General features: G+C 44.8%; 1 protein-coding gene across 4 annotated transcripts in view; it reads left to right on the forward strand.

Annotated features, from left to right (window-relative positions):
- LOC136588073 (zinc finger protein 585A-like) overlaps positions 1-18,173 on the forward strand; it is a 52,352-nt gene that overhangs the window by 13,361 nt on the left and 20,818 nt on the right. For 2 of the 4 annotated variants that reach the window (XM_066586986.1, XM_066586987.1), the window contains exons 2-4: positions 4,131-4,297; positions 5,636-5,790; positions 9,333-9,459. In XM_066586986.1, coding sequence (XP_066443083.1) covers positions 5,722-5,790; positions 9,333-9,459 — 196 coding nt within the window. In that variant the 5' untranslated portion in view covers positions 4,131-4,297; positions 5,636-5,721. The remainder of the gene's footprint in view (positions 1-4,130; positions 4,298-5,635; positions 5,791-9,332; positions 9,460-18,173) is intronic. The other 2 variants (XM_066586988.1, XM_066586985.1) reach the window with 2 other exon arrangements.

The raw sequence follows: 18,173 nt of genomic DNA on the forward strand, positions 1-18,173 counted from the left end.
CGTGACCCAGTCAACAGAGAAATGGGCCCTCGTGACCCAGTCCACAGAGAAATGGGCCCTCGTGACCCAGTCCACAGAGAAATGGCCCCTCGTGACCCAGTCCACAGAGAAATGGCCCCTCGTGACCCAGTCCACAGAGAAATGGCCCCTCGTGACCCAGTCCACAGAGAAATGGCCCCCCCTGACCCAGTCCATAGAGAAATGGCCCCCCCTGACCCAGTCCATAGAGAAATGGCCCCCCCTGACCCAGTCCATAGAGAAATGGCCCCCCCTGACCCAGTCCATAGAGAAATGGCCCCCCCTGACCCAGTCCATAGAGAAATGGCCCCCCTGACCCAGTCCATAGAGAAATGGCCCCCCCTGACCCAGTTGAGAGAGAAATGGCCCCTCCTGACACGGTGCAGAGAGAAATGGCCCCTACCGACAAGGTGAAGAAAAAAATGGCCCCTCCTGACAGGGTGCAGAGAGAAATGGCCCCTCGTGAACCAGTTGAGAGAGAAATGGCCCCTCGTTACCCAATCCAGAGAGAAATAGCCCTTTGTGACCCAGTTGACAAAGAAATGGCCCCTCCTGACCCAGTGCAGAGAGAAACGGCCGCTCCCGACCCAGTCCAAAAAGAAATGGCCCCTCGTGACCCAGTCCAAAAAGAAATGGCCCCTCGTGACCCAGTCCAGAGAGCAATGGTCCCTCGTGACCCAGTCTAGAGAGAAATGGTCCCTCGTGACCCAGTCCAGAGAGAAATGGTCCCTCGTGACCCAGTTCAGACAGAAATGGTCCCTCGTGACCCAGTTCAGACAGAAATGGCCCCTCGTGACCCAGTTCAGACAGAAATGGCCCCTCGTGACCCAGTTCAGAGAGAAATGGCCCCTCGTGACCCAGTTCAGAGAGAAATGGCCCCTCCTGACCCGATGCAGAGAGAAATGGCCCCTCCTGACCCGATGCAGAGAGAAATGGCCCCTCCTGACCCGATGCAGAGAGAAATGGCCCCTCCTGACCCTGTGCAAACAGGAATAGCCTCTGATGACCTGTGCAAACAGAAATTGCTGCTCATCACACAGCGCTCCGCCTCTTGAGTCGGTGGAGAGAGAAATGGCCACTCGTCACGCAACGCTCTTCCTCATGACCCAGTTGAAACAGAAATGGCCCCTCATGATCCAGTGCATAGAGAAATGGCCCCTCATGACCAAGTTCAGACAGAACTGTCCCCACATAAGCAAGTGTAGACAGAAATGGCACCTCATAAGACATTGCTCATACTCATGACCGTGTGCAGACAGAAATGGCCCCTCGTCACTTGGCGATCCACGTCATAACTATATGCAGACAAAAATGTCTTCATCACACAGCTTCCAGTCTTTCCTGAACCTTACTTCCTGGAAGGAAGTGATGAGAACCCGACACCGGGTCATGTGAGTGCCAGAGCCATTTACTGGCTGTAGGGAACCGTGATTGGCTGCATCGGTCATGTGGTCCTTTTGTCAGGGACATCATCACTGGTGGTTAAGAACAGTGGAAGTGAAGATCAGCGAGGACTGATCTTCACTGATCCTTGCTGATCTTCACTTCCGCTGTTCTTAACCACCAGTGATGATGAGTAGCCTGTGAGTAGCCACAGTAGCATACCTCCCAACTTTTGAGCAATGGAGAGAGGGACAATTGTAGCGGTATGCAGCAGCAAATTTTTAAGATGTCAATGCCTCTTTTACACTAAGCCATGCCTGCTTATGCTGTAATAGTAGCCTTCAATGACCCCCTCACAGTAATCGTGGCCAAATCTGATATAGTAAGGACACATGCATAAGTAGTCAGTATAGTAAACTAGCAATCGAATGATTGCATCTTCATGTCCACTCAAGAGACAAGAAAAAAAGTAAATAAGATTTAAAACAAAACAAAAAACATTCTTACCTGCAAAACTCTCTTATTTATGAAAAAAACACAGGTAGGTATTTATAAAAAAAACATTAGGTAATGCCGCATTCATATAGACCTGCACTATAAAAATATACTGCATAAAATATACTACATGGGGAACTGTGGGACAAAAAAAAGTGCCAGACTTGCTATTCATCCACCACCCAAAAAAGCACAATAAAATAAAAAAATCGCATGTAGCCTAAAATGGTCTACAACTTGTCACACTTCTGTCTTCTCCTTTCCCTAGTACATAGCACTGAATGAGCGCTATGTACTAAAAAGTGAAAATGGAAGTGTTTCTTCCACTACGCGAGCGGGCTGTCCCCTGTGATCCCCTGGTACAGCAGAGCTGCAGGTTTATAGCAGACCCTGATCAGCGCTGTGAGTGACTATTGTCACTTCAGGGGGATGTTTTCCCCTGTTACTGGGGCTCCTATAGATGCCCCAGCTACAGTGGAAAAGTGTCAAATGAAAAAAAAAACAAACATTTTAAAGTTCCCCCAGAGGTCTTATATAACGTCATGGGGGACATAGATGCTAATAAACAAATACATAAATAAGTTAAACAAAATTACAGAATAAAATAAAAATGTATATATAGAAAATAGAATAACCCAAAGTCGGCACCGTATATCAAAACATCTGAAACTAAATGAGGAACCTATTTCCTTACTTTATTTTAGCGTATATATACTAATTTTAAAAAAATCATTTTGTAGCTTTTTACTCCCAATTAAACTAAAAAACAGAAAGTAATCAGTGAAAAAGATATAAAAAAATAGCCCTATATATCACAGAAAAAAAAATATAATAATTTTAGTAGCTGAAGAAAAAAAAATAGGGCAGTAAAACCACCACATGGGTAAAATCCCTAAAATGTTTAACGGGTTAAAACACAAAGTCAGACTTGCTGGTTTTTGTCTATCTACATGCCAAGAGAGACCATGAAAACCTAACCTTAACAGCGCCAAACAAGTACCGCGGGCAAGCGTAAAGTATCGTCTCAGAAGCGCCAAAGGATTACCAGCACAAACAGCAGCAGCATTTTACACCCCCCTTCCCTACACAGGCGGCAGCGTTTCCCCCCCTATGCATCCCCCTTCACTCCCCTGGAAGGAGCTATACAGGCTCCTCTTTTACCTCCACTACAGACTGCCAGTGAATTAATTTATAAAGGACCTGCAATGGTCATGTGACTGTGATGTCATCACAGCTCCTTTATTCACTGTAGCCTCAGGGGCAGTAATGAGCAGGACATGCCTCCTAGGTCTTCACGACAGCGCCCCAAATCCATGATGCGGTTTTTTTTTTGTGTGCAGCTTTTCTACAATATTAAATCGGTTCTGCAAGCACAGTTATGCAGCGGATATTTCCCGTTACGTGTGAACTAGAAATGAGCGAGTATGCTCGCTAAGGCTAACTACTCGGGCGAGTAGTGCCTTAGTCGAGTATCTGCTCGCTCGTGTCTAAAGATTCGGCGGCGGGCAGGGAGCGGCAGGGGAGAGCGGGGAGGAACGGAAGGGCGACTTGCTGGAGGCCGGCTGCTTGTTACATCTTGTCAGTTCCCTGCCAGATGTGTTCTATGGAGATCTGCTAGTGTAGTTTGCGGCGTCTTGGGCAGGAGGTCACATTTATTGGAGGTGTTGTGTTAGTGTAACCCCACTAGGCTGCAGAAATCCAGACTTGTCTGACCAAGCATCACTGTTGTCCACGTGGCGGTACTTGGCTGTCACACGTCTTCTGCTGAGTACATTTACAGGTGGTCTTCTACATACCACTGGCCACTGCCGGTTAGTGCAGTTACTGTACTGACCATCTTGGCAGTTCTTCAACATCATTAAAGGCAAAGTCCTCCTAAAATGTCCCACGTGTCCCATTATGGAATAACTTAGCCTCTCTTCTGCCTCTTTATATCAGACGGGGGCTTTTACAGTCTGAATCAGGTTTTGTTGACTCTTGTTGAGTCTGTGGGGATCTGTCTCGGTCATACAGATACTGTGATGCCTATATGAGGAATGTGCGTGGACTTGACCACACTGGGGGACAAAAGGCAGCTGTCACAGTTAGTGATGATGATGTGACAGCTCCGTCATACAGTGATGATGAAGGACATCATACTCCAGCTTCCCCGACACTATAGACTTGGGCTGCACGGTGACTTGAGCAAGCCACAACGCAACCACATTGACCTTCCTAGGTTTGTGATGTCATAGGGTATCCTGCAGTCTGTAGCAGCCAGAGTCGCCATGTAACCCTACTGATACAGTGCTGAGATGTCTTGGGATTGATAGCAGAGTGCAAAAGGAGAGAAAGCCGGGTCAAACCGAAAAATCAAGACGGCGTCTGTTCCGAAGCAGAAAGGAGGAAAAATTGCAATGAAGTGAGTATAATATACATAAGAGGAGTCCAGAGTGTAATAGATAATCAGGTGCAGCCGTGGGAAGTTGGATCTTCTTTAAAATTACTTCACATACGCTCTGTCCTTCCTGATCACTGCTGACCAGGACATGTGACTTCTGCAGCCAATCACTTGTCACAGCAGTGACCTTCTATAGCCAGTGATTGGCTGCAGCAGTCACATGACCTGGTCAGCAACAACCAAGAAGCACTGAGTGACTGTGAAGCAATGTTAAGTCATAGGAAAACCCCTTTAAGTAGGGCTCATTATCCACATGCTTATATGTTGGTTTTTGTTTGGTTTTGCGAGTCAAATAGCACTTTTGAAGTACTTTAACCATTAAACTGGCACCAGCAATCATTCTCAAGGTAGAGTCACCCAGATCACATTTATCACCCCTATATATGACCCCTAGAGGGCCCTATATATGACCTCTAGAGGGCCACTGCCTACTTCTGCTGAAAAATCAGATTCTCAGTGTATCTTTTGTGTTCCAAGTGAGGTTGAGATCGCATCATAAGGGAGAAGGAAGACATTCTGTAAGGAAACATATAGTGATCCCTCCTGCTAAGATCTCCAACTCCTTTGGATCAAATGCAGGAGAGTGAACGATATAGAATGGACCTAGTAAGTTCCAGATTAGTAAATTATACTTGGTGAACACAATGAAGGAAATCTAAAATGACTTGAGGGTCCTCTGCTCCAGGAGGACATCTGTTTTGGTGGAAGTCTGTGGCCTGGCAACCAAAAATAATTTGCAGTGGTTGTCCAGTCGGAAACTACTGATGGCTTATCCTTGGGATAATTCATCAGTAGTAGATATGTGGAAGTCGTTATTTGGAACCTTCACAGATCAGTTGTTCTCTGGGCTAGTGTGCTCTTGCACTGAGATGATTTTTGTAGGAAGCGGACAGCTCTGTTCTCTATGCAGTGGCCAGGCTGGGTATTGCAGGCCATTGAAATGAATGGATTATTTGACTGCAATACCAAGCCTGGCCACTGCAGTGAGAACTAAACTGTTTGCTTCCTGCAGACATCAGCACAATGCACAATCCTATTATCCAAGAGAACAGCTGATTGGCGAGAGATCTGGGAGCGAACCCCTGCTGATTTATGGCTAATCATGCGGATAGGTCATTGATAGTTTAAACTGCACAATCCCTTTAATTGTTACATAGTTGGTTATTTCCAGTCTTCTGACATTCTAGGTTAGACAATCTATACAAGGACCAGTTGACAACTGCTGGTGTCATTAGCTTTCTGTTGTCCGTTTAGATATATTGATTATGCTAAGATATAAAATAGAGCTTTTTCTTCCAGAATAGAATGGATAAAGCAGAAGAGCAACCCCATGGACCTTTCTCTGACAGTGAGAATGTACCTCTGTAAGTGATCACACAGTGAAGATGGAAAGCATGGATGCAGCAGACAAGTTCGTAAACTGCACCTCCGGGGTATATAATCTGACTGGAGAGGTGAGAATGGACTTTATCAGAACCATATAATTAAAGGGGTTTTCTGGGCAAATTGTATTGATGACCTATCCTGAATAGTTCATCAACAGATAATCTCTCGGGATCTCTGGTGATCAGCTGATCGTCTGGGCTGCTGTCAGTGCCGTGGGGTCGGACAATGTCATCAGGGCTGGAGGTGGAAGTGTAATAGGAGGCTTCAGCTCCCATTGATTTCTATGGGAGTGAAGTCCTCTGATGCTTCTGCCTCCCACCACGATGACAACGTCTGGACCCGTTGACTGACAGCGAGCCAGACAATCAGCTGATTGCTGGGGGTCCTGAGCAGCGTGTACCCAGCAATTATACACTGATGACCTATACTGATAATAGGACATCAATACATTTACTTTCTAAAGACCCCAACCATCATGCCTCCTGCGGTTGGCCTTTCTTATACCAAAGGAAGTACAGACTGCGGACAGCAATATGTATGTAAATGGGTGGAACATGCAGTATGAGTAGCATTGTGACAGTATGATGCAGTATTACATCTACGCCTCTCTATAGCAATTTTCAAACACTTGTCTCAGGCTTCTTATGGAATCCATGACTTCTGTAAGAGAGAGACTGGATATCGTACAGTGTTCTGGTTGCATTTCTGCCACCTGAGGGTATGTTTACATGGGGCAGAAATGCTGCAGAATGTCTGCAGTGGAAATACCACAACAAATTGTGCATCGAAAACAGAGTCAAAATCCAGACTGTTGGTGTGGTTTTTGACCCCAAGTCAGCTGCGTACCCACAGCTAATTTCAAACGATACAGCCCCCCTACTAGCCTCCGAAGTTTTCGGCTGTCAGCGCTTCCTTCACCGGGCACCAGACAGACTGTACTGAGTGCAGCGCTGCTGGTCACTCCCATATCATGTGATCAGCGGTGTTGCGCTCACCAGAGGCCACCGGGTGAAGGAAGTGCTGACAGCCGAAGACTCAGAGGTGAGCGCTCTATCCTCTGAAGTCAGCTGCGGGTATGTAGCTGATTTTAAGTCAAAATCCGTACCAATGGTCAAGATTTTTACTCTCTTTTCAATGTGGAAAGGCTGTGTAATTTGTTGTAGAATTTGCCTCGGAATTTCCACTGCGGACATTCCACAGCATTTCCGCCCCGTGTAAATATACAATGAGGCAGGAAAATGTAACTTTATGAATCGTCCTAATATGTTTAAATTAAAACCTAAACACATTGTTTGAGTTGTTTGGTACGTGACAGGTTTTATGAAGGCAATCTCTCAGATCTGGCAGGTTATCCTGTAAGTTCCTTACAGAAGCACTCCATTCTTTTTTATTGTTTTTGAGAAATCTCCCCCAGTATCGGTGATCTCAGCTGTGGAGAATCTAGTCCCGCTGCTCGTCCTTCCAGGCTGTGTATTCTGCACTTTCCTTCTGGCTTCTGGTCACATGACCAGCACTCTGACAACTCTGTGTGTCCTGCAAATAATGGGCAGATTTATGACAATTATCATAAAGAAAAACCGTTTCTTGCCCAGAGCAACCAATCTCAATGCAGCTTTCATTTTATATTCTACTCTTGAAAATTAAGGCTGTGCTGTGATTGGTTGCTACAGATGCAGCAAAGTTTAGCTTGATTGTGATAGCCAGGCACAGAAAGTTAGGGCTCCTTTACACACAACGATTATCGCTCAAAAGCCATTTTTTGAGCGATAATCGTTTTGTGTAAATGTGTGCCCATCGTGCACTTTTCGTCCATCGCTGACCTCAAACTCTATCGTCCCTGATAGGAGGGACCGCACGCTGAGTTCAAGAGTCAAGCTACAGAAAAATACCCCTGTATGTGCAAAAAGACAGTTTTTCTTAATGACAGTTAACATAAATCTGCACAATAACGGCAAGACATACAGAGTTGTCCGAGTACTGGTCATGTGACCTGGAGACCGGTCACATGCCTGGGGGGACGCGCTGCAGGAGTGCATTCTTCACAGCCGAGGTCACCGATACTGGGAGGGATTTCTCTAATTAATTTAAGAAAAGAGTGCCTCTTTAAAAGGAACCTGTTAACAACTTTAAGAACCATGAAATAAGTTATCGTGCTTCTAGTTTAGGTGATATGGAGTCTGGGGAGCCTATTTCATACTCATGCGTTCCCCTGTACCTGCAGCGGTGAATTTAGCGTGCAAAAAGCCATCTTGATTGTTTTCGGAAGTCTGTGTGCATGCACTCCCATAGAGATGAATGAACGGCCTTCTGAAAAGAGTCAAGCTAGCTGTGTGCACACTGGCTTTGCTGGAGGACACCACAGGAATGAGGAGCCGGGCGAGTATGAAAAGAGGGTCACTGAACTCCACATCATCTGAACTTTAAGAACCCTAAGGCTGCCTGTCCACGGGCGTTGCGGGGAGCAGGAGCCAGCTGACGGATCTCCACTGTCAGGCTATCTGACAGATAGGCTGACTGTGGAGAATCGTGGCAATACGCAGCCTGCTGCGAATTGCTGCCCGCGAGCAGAGAATCACTATGATTCTCCGCTCATGGACAGGGGGAAACCGCTTTCCATAGCAACGGATTATCGCCGCGGGAAACGCAATGAAAATACACACGTGGACAGGCAGCCTAACTTGGTTTATAATGCTTATAGTTGGTGACAGGTTCATGGCCATATTGGACAAGTCAGAGCACACTAGTTACACAGGAGCTGTTGGGTCTACAGAGGTATTACCCAGGTCCTGGAGCCTAAGGGGTCCCAAAGGAAAAGCTTCTCTGCTGTATAAGACACCAGTATTATAAATGGCACATGGACCCTGGTACGGATATTGCATTGGAGCTTTGCTTTGAATTTCACCTCTATATCCAGATAAGAACCTCCTAATTATATTACTGATCTCAGTTTTATGAGTTTTGTTTTCAGAAGATTGATAAATGTTAGCCCCCACCAAGCAGCAGAATCCTATGCCACTGTTCCGTGGAGCTCGTTAAACGGGTTACTTGAACTTATTCTGTTTCAGCATCATTTAAGCTCTTCTTAATGTAGCACTATCACATTATCTGCACTTTGAACTACTTTCGCCGCAGGCTGTGAAGTTCTAACTTCATACATAGAAATCTCATTCACGATTGATTGGCTCCTGACCATTTTTGTGATGCGGCTATGCCCACCTTGTTGTATCGGTGATACGGCCTTTTTATCCAGGGTAAATATGATTTTCTTCAATCATGGTGTAAAAACGGACTGCTCAGACAACTGTCACAAAACAAGTTGCCCCCAGTGTTTTGCCACAGTAGTGAGGCACTTTGATACGAAGGTAGTTCGCACAATGTAGTAGCTATACTATGATAACAATTGTCATAGTGGTTATAGCAATGCTCGAAGTTACACAAAAAGTGCTACAACTGTAATGCAGCTATACAAGACTGTGAGGCACTTAGCAGGCGAAAGCCTCCACTGTCGCCCTTTACCTTCCGGCTCCCCCCAGCTGTGGGACATTGGTTTCTCCAGAAGCGTGTGGCATGTGGGAAAATAAATCTTCATGCGGGACTTGTTATTTTCCAGGTACAGTCTACATTTGATGAAGTAGCAATTTACTTCTCCAAGGAGGAGTGGGACTGTTTAAATGATGAAGAAAAGGAGCTCTACAGGGAGGTGATGATGGAGAACTATCAGACCCTCCTGTCTCTAGGTAAGACCGTACTTTCATATCCAGTCTGACTTCTCGGTATAATCAGTCTTCCTTGCTTTCCCATGTTGTCTTCTATGGTTGTTTCGTTATTATTCTTCAGATATGAAATAAAATGCCGTTGTTGGATTTTGTAGGACCTTTCGTAATGCATATATTAAACTTTATTCAGCTCTTTCATATACGTATTTTGTCGTAGAAGTTGTTTGACCTTCTAGCCTGTCAACAAGAATGTAAACAGATTTCTTTGTCGTCATGGGTAGATATCAAGAACTCAACCTTCTCAAAAAGCCGACTGATGATAATCACATGTGAATGCAATTTACTGGCCTCTTATCGCATATTGCTAGGATATGCCAACGAGAAAGCAGAATTGTTCCCCATGCACCACTTGGTCCTCTGTGCTACTTGGCGTGGTATCTCCACCAAACCACCATTTATAATACTATAGAGAGAAGAACCTTGGTGCCCTGGATTTTTCTAACATTTAGTTAGGATATGCCAACATTTTAGTGAATCTGGGGGTCTTACCTCTGGGACCCTCACCAATCCAGAGAATCTGTGCTGCAGCCCCTTCACTGTTTTCACATGGACCCCCCCCCCCCACCTGACTGTACTGGAGATGGCAACTGGAACCATTCACCTGAAATGAGCTATGCCTCTGTGCAGGGAAGGACTATGAAGCACTGAATCAGTGCTGTGGCCCTTCGTTCTCAGGATTGGTGTGGGTGCCAGAGGTTGGACCCCCAGTGATCAAAAGGGGTGGCATACCCTAGTGATATGCCATTAATTTACAAAGTGGAAATACCCCTTTAAGTTAATGTGAGGGTATTTGCGTGTTAGCCTGAATAAGCCTGTCTGTTCATTGAATGTAATCACAGCAGGGATTTTTGGCTTAATAGACTTAATGAAAGTGGAAATTCATTCCTTCAGGCCTCAATGTTGAGGTCGACGTGACTAGATACCACCTACCAGTGCTGTCACCTACAAGGAGATGGTTTGGACTTCTATCTGTTTCATAAGACACTTGGCTTTCCAGGAAAACTTCCATCCTAGTAGTTGCACCACCATTTTTATGAGCTGTAGCCCTAATTTCCTCATTATTGCATCATGGCAGAGCCAGTTAGAAGACAGACTGATAAGAGAATACACCCCTTGTACAACCTCATGTTGTTCAGCAGGAAGTCTGCTTGGTGAGTGATTACTTAATGGAAAATTGATATTGATATTGGTGGATGTTTGCCATTGGTCATCTAGAATGATTGTGGGAGCGGTCCTTATTACATCAACTTGCCATTATGCAGCTAATTGAAGGGGGTTGTCCAAAGAGGCCAATGGACATTATGACTTCTTGGTTTCTTCTATCAACTCAAGAACTTGGATACATTTTTTTGAAAAAGATTGTGTACATCAAGTGAATCAACCTAAAAGCGGAGCAGGAAATGCAGCTGTTGGTAGAGTAATGGAGCCACTTGCTAATCATGACGTTTAAGCTGCCTTTTTCAGTGCTTCAAATGTTGGCCTCAAGGCTATAACTTCCACTAGAATTCAGCGGCTGCACCCTTTCCTATAACCAGAAGTCTTTGCATCTGTCTAACCGGCTAACCCATCCTCTCTCAACTTTTTTTCTAGGTTCACTTGAAATAGTCTATTTCCAAAATTCATCCATTTCCATGTTTAATTTGAAACGGGCAAACGGTCGCGTCTTTGTGTGACTGGTGTGGTGGGATTGGTGAGGTCTTACAAAAACTCAATAAACACATTTAATCTTTTTGTTTTCTTGTTTTTTTCACTCCAGTGTAATGTCTTATATATCTAGTGTACTTAGAAGGATGTTACTATTTACCAACTTCTAAATATCAAAGCTTAGAAAAGATCAAAACCTGGGAATAAAACTTGACTTGTAAGATCCAAAAGCTGCACAAAATGATCTTTTCCATAGAAGTAGACTAGATTGTGTGGGTTTTTTCCTGTCCATGTGTTCTATCATTAACTGTTGCGTTAATATGGAAACTAGTATCAGCTGTACACCCCAGGATGCCCTAAACTTGCATGTTATTACCTATGGACTCAAGGAGAAGCACAGCCACCACAGTACAGGTTTAAGTATTACTTCTGTGATGACAACCCTCACCTATTGCCCTCTTTTTGGTTGGAAGGTATCTATGCAGCACCTGTGCAGCGATGTAATCATTGCGGCAGTTGCAGTATCCCAATCATGATCTGATGGTGCTGGAATGATTGGGCCAAGACCAGGTCAGTGGGCACGGCAAAGTCTCCCTCGCTCCCAGTTGCATTGTCAGAGGACATAAGTGCCACCGTCCTCCTTGTGAGAGCCGTATAGTTAGTGTTAAAATGGATCCTGTTGGAAAGAAGTAAAACTTTTTTCAAATGAGTTTGTTAAAAAAGTTCTCCTTCATTCCTGTGATAGTATTTATCTAGAAACTTAAGGCCTCCTGCATCTCAATTGTCTCAGAAGTGTTGTTGCTGAAGGTCTCCAGGCAAAACATAATTCCTCTTTTTGGCAAGTCATGGGAAGCTCTATATCTTGGCTCCATTTCAGACAATCCTCACTGTCCGCAGCTGAACCATACTGGCCACGACCACAGAGTATTACTGACAGACTAGTTTTGTATTATTTTCTGTGCAAGTGAGTCATGTTGGTGCCACATGGTTGCCATATTGCCATGGTCGGCATTGGTTGTTGCCGAGAAGAGATCGATTGGTGACAAATCTCCAGAATGACAGCATTTTGATAACCAACACTTTGAGGGGAATTTATGATGGCCGTGTGCTACAGTTCTGTTATTGAAAAAAAAGCAATTTGTGCTTCGACTACAATTTGCAACTTTTTGGCTTTTTTCTGCCACTTTCACCAGTTTTCTAAAAATTGGCAAGGCCTTGTGGATAGTGGATGAGGCCAAATCAGATTGATAGCTTTACCATAATTTACACAAGAAGGTGGCGTAAATTGTAGGACAAATCTACGGCCGCTCATAGTATGTTTCTATCTCTGGCACATGGACTGGCCAAAGACGCACCACATTGTATTAAGAAGGATGCACCTCTCAATAGATTTGGCACACCTTACTCCAGCTACTAGATCGCCAGTAATTAGTAAACATCCCCCCTTTGTTTTAGAGATCTAGAGGCCTAAATGACCAGGTAAAACCACATCTTCAGTTTTTGCCCAGAGTTCTACCTAAATAGCTGCAAATGATGAAATCTTCTGGAATAATTCTGAAAATAGCTGAAGTCTCATCAGTTGGTACAGAAAAGATGATATTTCTTTCTTCAAAACCACCAAAGTAGCATTGGAGGCTCGGTGCGCCATTGTTAAAGACAGCCAGGCACTCTCCAGAGGAAGCAGAAATGGCTTTAAAGGGGTTTTCTGGGCAAAAGCTTTTGATGACCTATTCCTGCCGAGAGTCCCCACAGAGGCCTCCCGACTGTGCAGGAGCTCTGGAATCTAATGACAGCCGAGATTACAGGGTAAGGGTCTGTTTGTCGCTTGAACGAGCGAACGGTGACAGATTTCGCTCATGCAGCCTGCTTATACTGGCAGATAAATCCTTCAAAATGTGAATGACTAAACAATGGCTTTTATTGAACGATTTTCCTTCAAATTGGCATGATCCAACAATTTTTTTGAACGATAATCGTTCTGTGTAAAATGGTCCTTGATCCAGCGAACAATCAGCGTGGCTCCAGGCATGTGATGGCTGGAAAAATTCAGTTTGGGAATATTATTTCAAATTTGAAAATTTGCTGCTATCTTTATAAGTTTTACAACGTCCGTAAAAAAAAACCAAAAAACGTAAAAAAAAATGATGTGACGTAACGCGGACAAATGTAAAACATACCAACCATAGCTTAACAGGGGTCACGAAAAAAGTATCTCAGAATCACGTGAATGAATAATAGCATTCCAAAAACTGTGGACTTGGTCACATCAGCCAAAACTGGCCTGGGGGCAGGTGGTTAATGAGTACTGTGTGCATGAAAGAGGAAGGTCTTCTGTGCGGTGTCTAGCACTTGTGTCGGCTTGTAACCTGGTTTGTAATTAACAAGGGCTTTTCTAACCTTTGGGGAAGCTCTGAGACAGATGAGGGAAAAACAAATTGCTTAAAAATGATGAAAACCTCTGCAAAAATAGTCTTTTAAAGCCTACTTGACCTCTCTTTAGAATAAGCCATCATTGATTGTAGGGGACCCTGCTGAGAATCAGGATCGAGGGTCCTTTACACTGGCGATAAAATCGTGCACTTTTCGTGCGACGTGAGAGGGAGTAAAAACGCAGAATTATGAAACCCATGATTTTCATTGCTTTCCTTCGCGTTTGAGTTGTTTTCACTCATGCGATGTTGCAAGAGAAAAAAAAAGTTGCGTCATGCCGTATCTTTCTGTGTTTTATGTTTTTTTTAAAGTCTTCCATGTTTCTCTATAGAGCCTTCTTTTTATTGCATCACAAAGCAGGAGCTTGCGATTTTCGTGCGATGCAATGCAGATTTAACATTAGAAAGTCCAATTAACTTTCACGGAAATAAATCGCAGCAAAATCGTCAGAAAAAAGCGTGCAAGAACAACGCACCTGGCAGCTATGTATTTGTGAGGAAAAGCAGCTCTGTTGCTCAAAAAACAGAGGAAAAAGTTGTGATTTTCACGCTGCGATATCGCGATTGCCAGTGTTAAGGAGCCCTCAAAGGCCCTTCGTTTTTGGTGCAAATCCTTATCATAATATGCGCTATGTGATGTGGATTTTCACTTGGTTATTGCTGCAGATCCACAGCGGATTTCATTCTAATTGAGGGTGACTAGCCACTACAATTCTTTTTTTACTGCGAAATTCGCAGCGTTTTTTTTTTCTCCAGGGGTCTATGGGACTATGCGAATTTCGCAGTGAAAAAGAACTGTAGTGGGTAGTCACCCTCAAGGGGACGAAGTTGCTGTGAAACTGCTACAAAATCCACAAAATGGGAATGTTCCGTAACGGTAGCCATGCCCGTCCATTCGAAGCTACATTTACACGGGCGAGAATATCACATGAGTTTTGTGCGTTGCACAAATATGCATTCCATTTTTCTGAATGGACTTAGGCACATGGGTGATTTTCTTTCACAACGATGCTGCGAGGAAAGAAATCGCAGCATGTTCTAGCTTTTGGCGTTCTTTGGAGCGTCTCGCCCATCGTTTCCAATTGTAAACTCTTCCTATCCTTTGACAAGCGTGAAGCACATGCCTGAGGATCACAATTTCACAGAAGCAAGGTGTTCTTGAATGGAAAATGCCTTGCATCCGCGTGAAAACACATGGCAAGCACAATATCGTGCTCATCCATGTGATCCGGCCTTATTCTGCTGATGGATGGATTACTTGGGAGACTCCAAAACATTTAGATAGCTGCTGTAAAGCCTTCATTAGATATTAAATATTTAGGGTCTAAGGCCTCATGTCCACGGGGAAAATCAGGCCCGCTATGGATTCTCCATGGAGAATCCGTAGCGGGTCCCTCCTGCCTCGCGGACATGAGCGCTGAAAATAGCAATTACTCACCTCTCCGCACGCTCTGGATCTTCCCTTCTTCGCGGCTTGATCTTCTCTCCGTCGTGGCCGGATCTTCTTTCTTCGGCCCGGCGGATGTGCACGGCCCGCCGGCTGCATGCCGCGCGCATGCGCCAGCCAGAAGAAAAAAGATTCCACCGCAACAGAGAGAAGATCAAGCCGCGAAGAAGGGAAGATGCGGAGCAGGTGAGTATATTCTGATTTTAGGTCTCCCGCGGATCCGGACGGCTTCCATAGGCTTCAATAGAAGCCTGCGGGAGACCCGCACTAAAATGGAGCATGTCCATTTTTTTTCATGCTTCATATTTTTTAAATTCACTTTTATTGACCATCCGCAGGTATTTATCTACCCGCGGGTGGTCAATGCATCCCTATGGGGTGCGGATCCGCATGTGGATTTTAATTATTATTTTGCCCGTGGACATGAGGCCTTAAAGGGGTTTTCCAATCTCATGAAATCTTTTTAAAAAGTGCTCACAATGCTGTAAAATCACAAAAACAGAGTCCTGTGCTGATTCTCTTCTGGTACCTATACTACATACTTAGGTGCCATCACTTCTCTCCCCCCTCCCATATGAAGTAATGCTAGTGTTTCCTCACAAGTTAGGATCCCGGACCACCAACCTTGTGTTTATCACACTGCAGCCCACCAGCAATCTACAGTGAAGTGTATTATTGCCATCTTCTTAATCCTGGCTCAGGTAAGCTTCTTCATTTCCCCCTTAAACAGCAGCCCCAATTGCAGTCCCTTACTACTAATTTCTGCCACTAGGCCCATAGGTGAGCTAGCCTTGACCCCCATTCACACCTTAGGAAGCATACTTTCTGCTGAAGTACTCCTATACTGGTGTCATCGACGTCTTCTGCCTCCAGTCAGCTGCAAGTCATCATGCGAATGCCTACCCCTCTGTTGCATGTAGTAACAAAGAAGTAAGACATTTAGCATAATATCAGCAGAAATGGTATGTGATATAATGTCAAACACAGGGTCCCGCAAACCCCTAATAATGAAAACACTCATTGAAGTCTATGGAGAGTGTTTAAAATATGGATGCATCAGTATGTCATCTGGAATTTCAATAGGGCTGTCTTGTAGGGAGGAAGTTGTTGTGTTGCTGCAGTACTCGGCATGCAGTTCCCTCTCAGGCAGATAAGATGATGAGAGTTGTGGTGTGATTAGATGAACGGTCTTGTCCCCTGAGTGCCTAAAACTGGTTCCCCCCTTGGCCTATAAGAGGCTCTCGGAGGCTCCTTGTGTGTAGTGACGTCTTCTTCCGCTTGTAAAGCTTGTTGGCCACTAGACGCCTCTACGACGCAGAGAAGAGATGTCACCCCGTTACCAGAGTCTGGGAAGGGTGCATCACTGGGATGTAATAAGCTGAACGGTCTTACCAACAAATTGTTCTCCACCTTTGCTTTTCTGACCAGACTGTTAGGAGGTAGAGGGACCAGTGGATGCATGAGGACACCAGGCTCTGAGCACCTTCAACAGACAACCAGTAGAGAAGATCAACCAGCAAGCAGCTGCAAATTGTTTAATTGTCCGTCATCCAGAGATGTGCCATTGTTACAGACCCTGTGTCTATCGGAACCATTTCCAGGAGATTGGCTGAAATGTATTTTGTCTAACACTGCCTTTAACGCACACCATCCATCCCATCTGTTTGCAGTGTGTCATGAACAACAAAACTGGACTGCTGTGGAGTGGAATCGGGTTGTCTTCAGCAATGAATGCAGGTTTAATTTAAAAGACCTAAGGGTGAGCGCCTCAATCCTGCCTTTGCTGTGGAGCAACACACTGCCCCCATTGCTGGTGTGATGGTCTGGGAAGCCATAGCATATGACAGTCGGTAAGCCCTAGAAGATAGAAGTGGCCCAACAGGATACTAGAGCCTCCATGCCCACCCGTATCGCATCTTGCATCCAAGCTAGAGTCGGTAGAACGGGGTACTAGAGCCTCCATGCCCGCCTATTTCATATCCTGTATCCAAGCTAGAGGGGGTCAAACAGGGTACTAGAGCCTCCATGCCCATTTGTATCACATCTTGTATCCAAGCTAGAGGCGGTACAGCAGGGTACTAGAGCCTCCATGCCTACCTGTATCACATGTTGTATCCAAACTAGAGATGGTCCAACAATATACTAAAGCCTCCATGCCCGACTGTATCACATCTTGTATCCAAGTTACAGGCTGTACAACCTGAAACTAGAGCCTCTATGCATACCCTTATCACATCTTGTATCCAAGCTGGAGGTGGTACAACAGGGTACTAGAGCCTCACAACGAATGTGTGTGTATATGTATGTGTGTAAATATATACTCATTCTAGGGGGGATGTTACAATGGGGGTTTGTATATATACTCCTCCTAGGGGAGGATATTACTGACAATGAGTTTGTGTTATATAGTGGCAATTGGGTTTACTCGCCTTAGGGCACCACATGTGTAGAATAGGCTGCAGGAGACTTTACCTACTTCTTTAAATCTGTCGACTACCAGTATTTATTTCATAACACAGCAACATATGTGCCCAGCATACATCACAGTCCATATGACAGGATTCACAAACCACAGGGTCCCGGTCACTAACCCCGTCTGGGGTGTCTGGAGGGCGTCCTCCTCCTTCAGACTGGCATGACGGTCCCCAAACCCGACCGCAGGCTGTCGCGGTTTCTATTGCCGCCTCACTGGCTAGCAGCCAGCATTCCCCTCTGAGTGTGTTTGAAGCTGAGCTTTTATCTAGCTCCTGCTCCACCCATAGGTGTTAACCCTTTCCTATCTGGTCTCAGAATGTTTGTCTAGGCCCTCTGCAGGCCACTCTAGCTACTGCATCTCTACAATATTTATATATTTATTTCTTCTAGGAGAGGGATGTTACTGACAGTGAGTGTGTATGAGTCAGGTAGTACTACCTTGGTTGTTTTTTATTTTTGTCTGCTGACCTGGTGACCCCCTAGCAGGGACCATAAAACCTTCACATCTGTATTAGTGACTATTTGAAGATGTTTGTATTTCTGTTGTAGTATTCTTTTAAGTGCAAATTAATCACATCCATGTCTGTGCCTTGTCATAAGTATGTGTGTATGAATATGCATGCCTCTTCAGATATATTTTATTTAAGCTAGAAGCGGAACCCTGCGTAGATTCGAAAGCT

The sequence above is a fragment of the Eleutherodactylus coqui genome, chromosome 13 (genome assembly GCF_035609145.1).
Source record: "Eleutherodactylus coqui strain aEleCoq1 chromosome 13, aEleCoq1.hap1, whole genome shotgun sequence".
Lineage (NCBI taxonomy): Eukaryota > Metazoa > Chordata > Amphibia > Anura > Eleutherodactylidae > Eleutherodactylus > Eleutherodactylus coqui.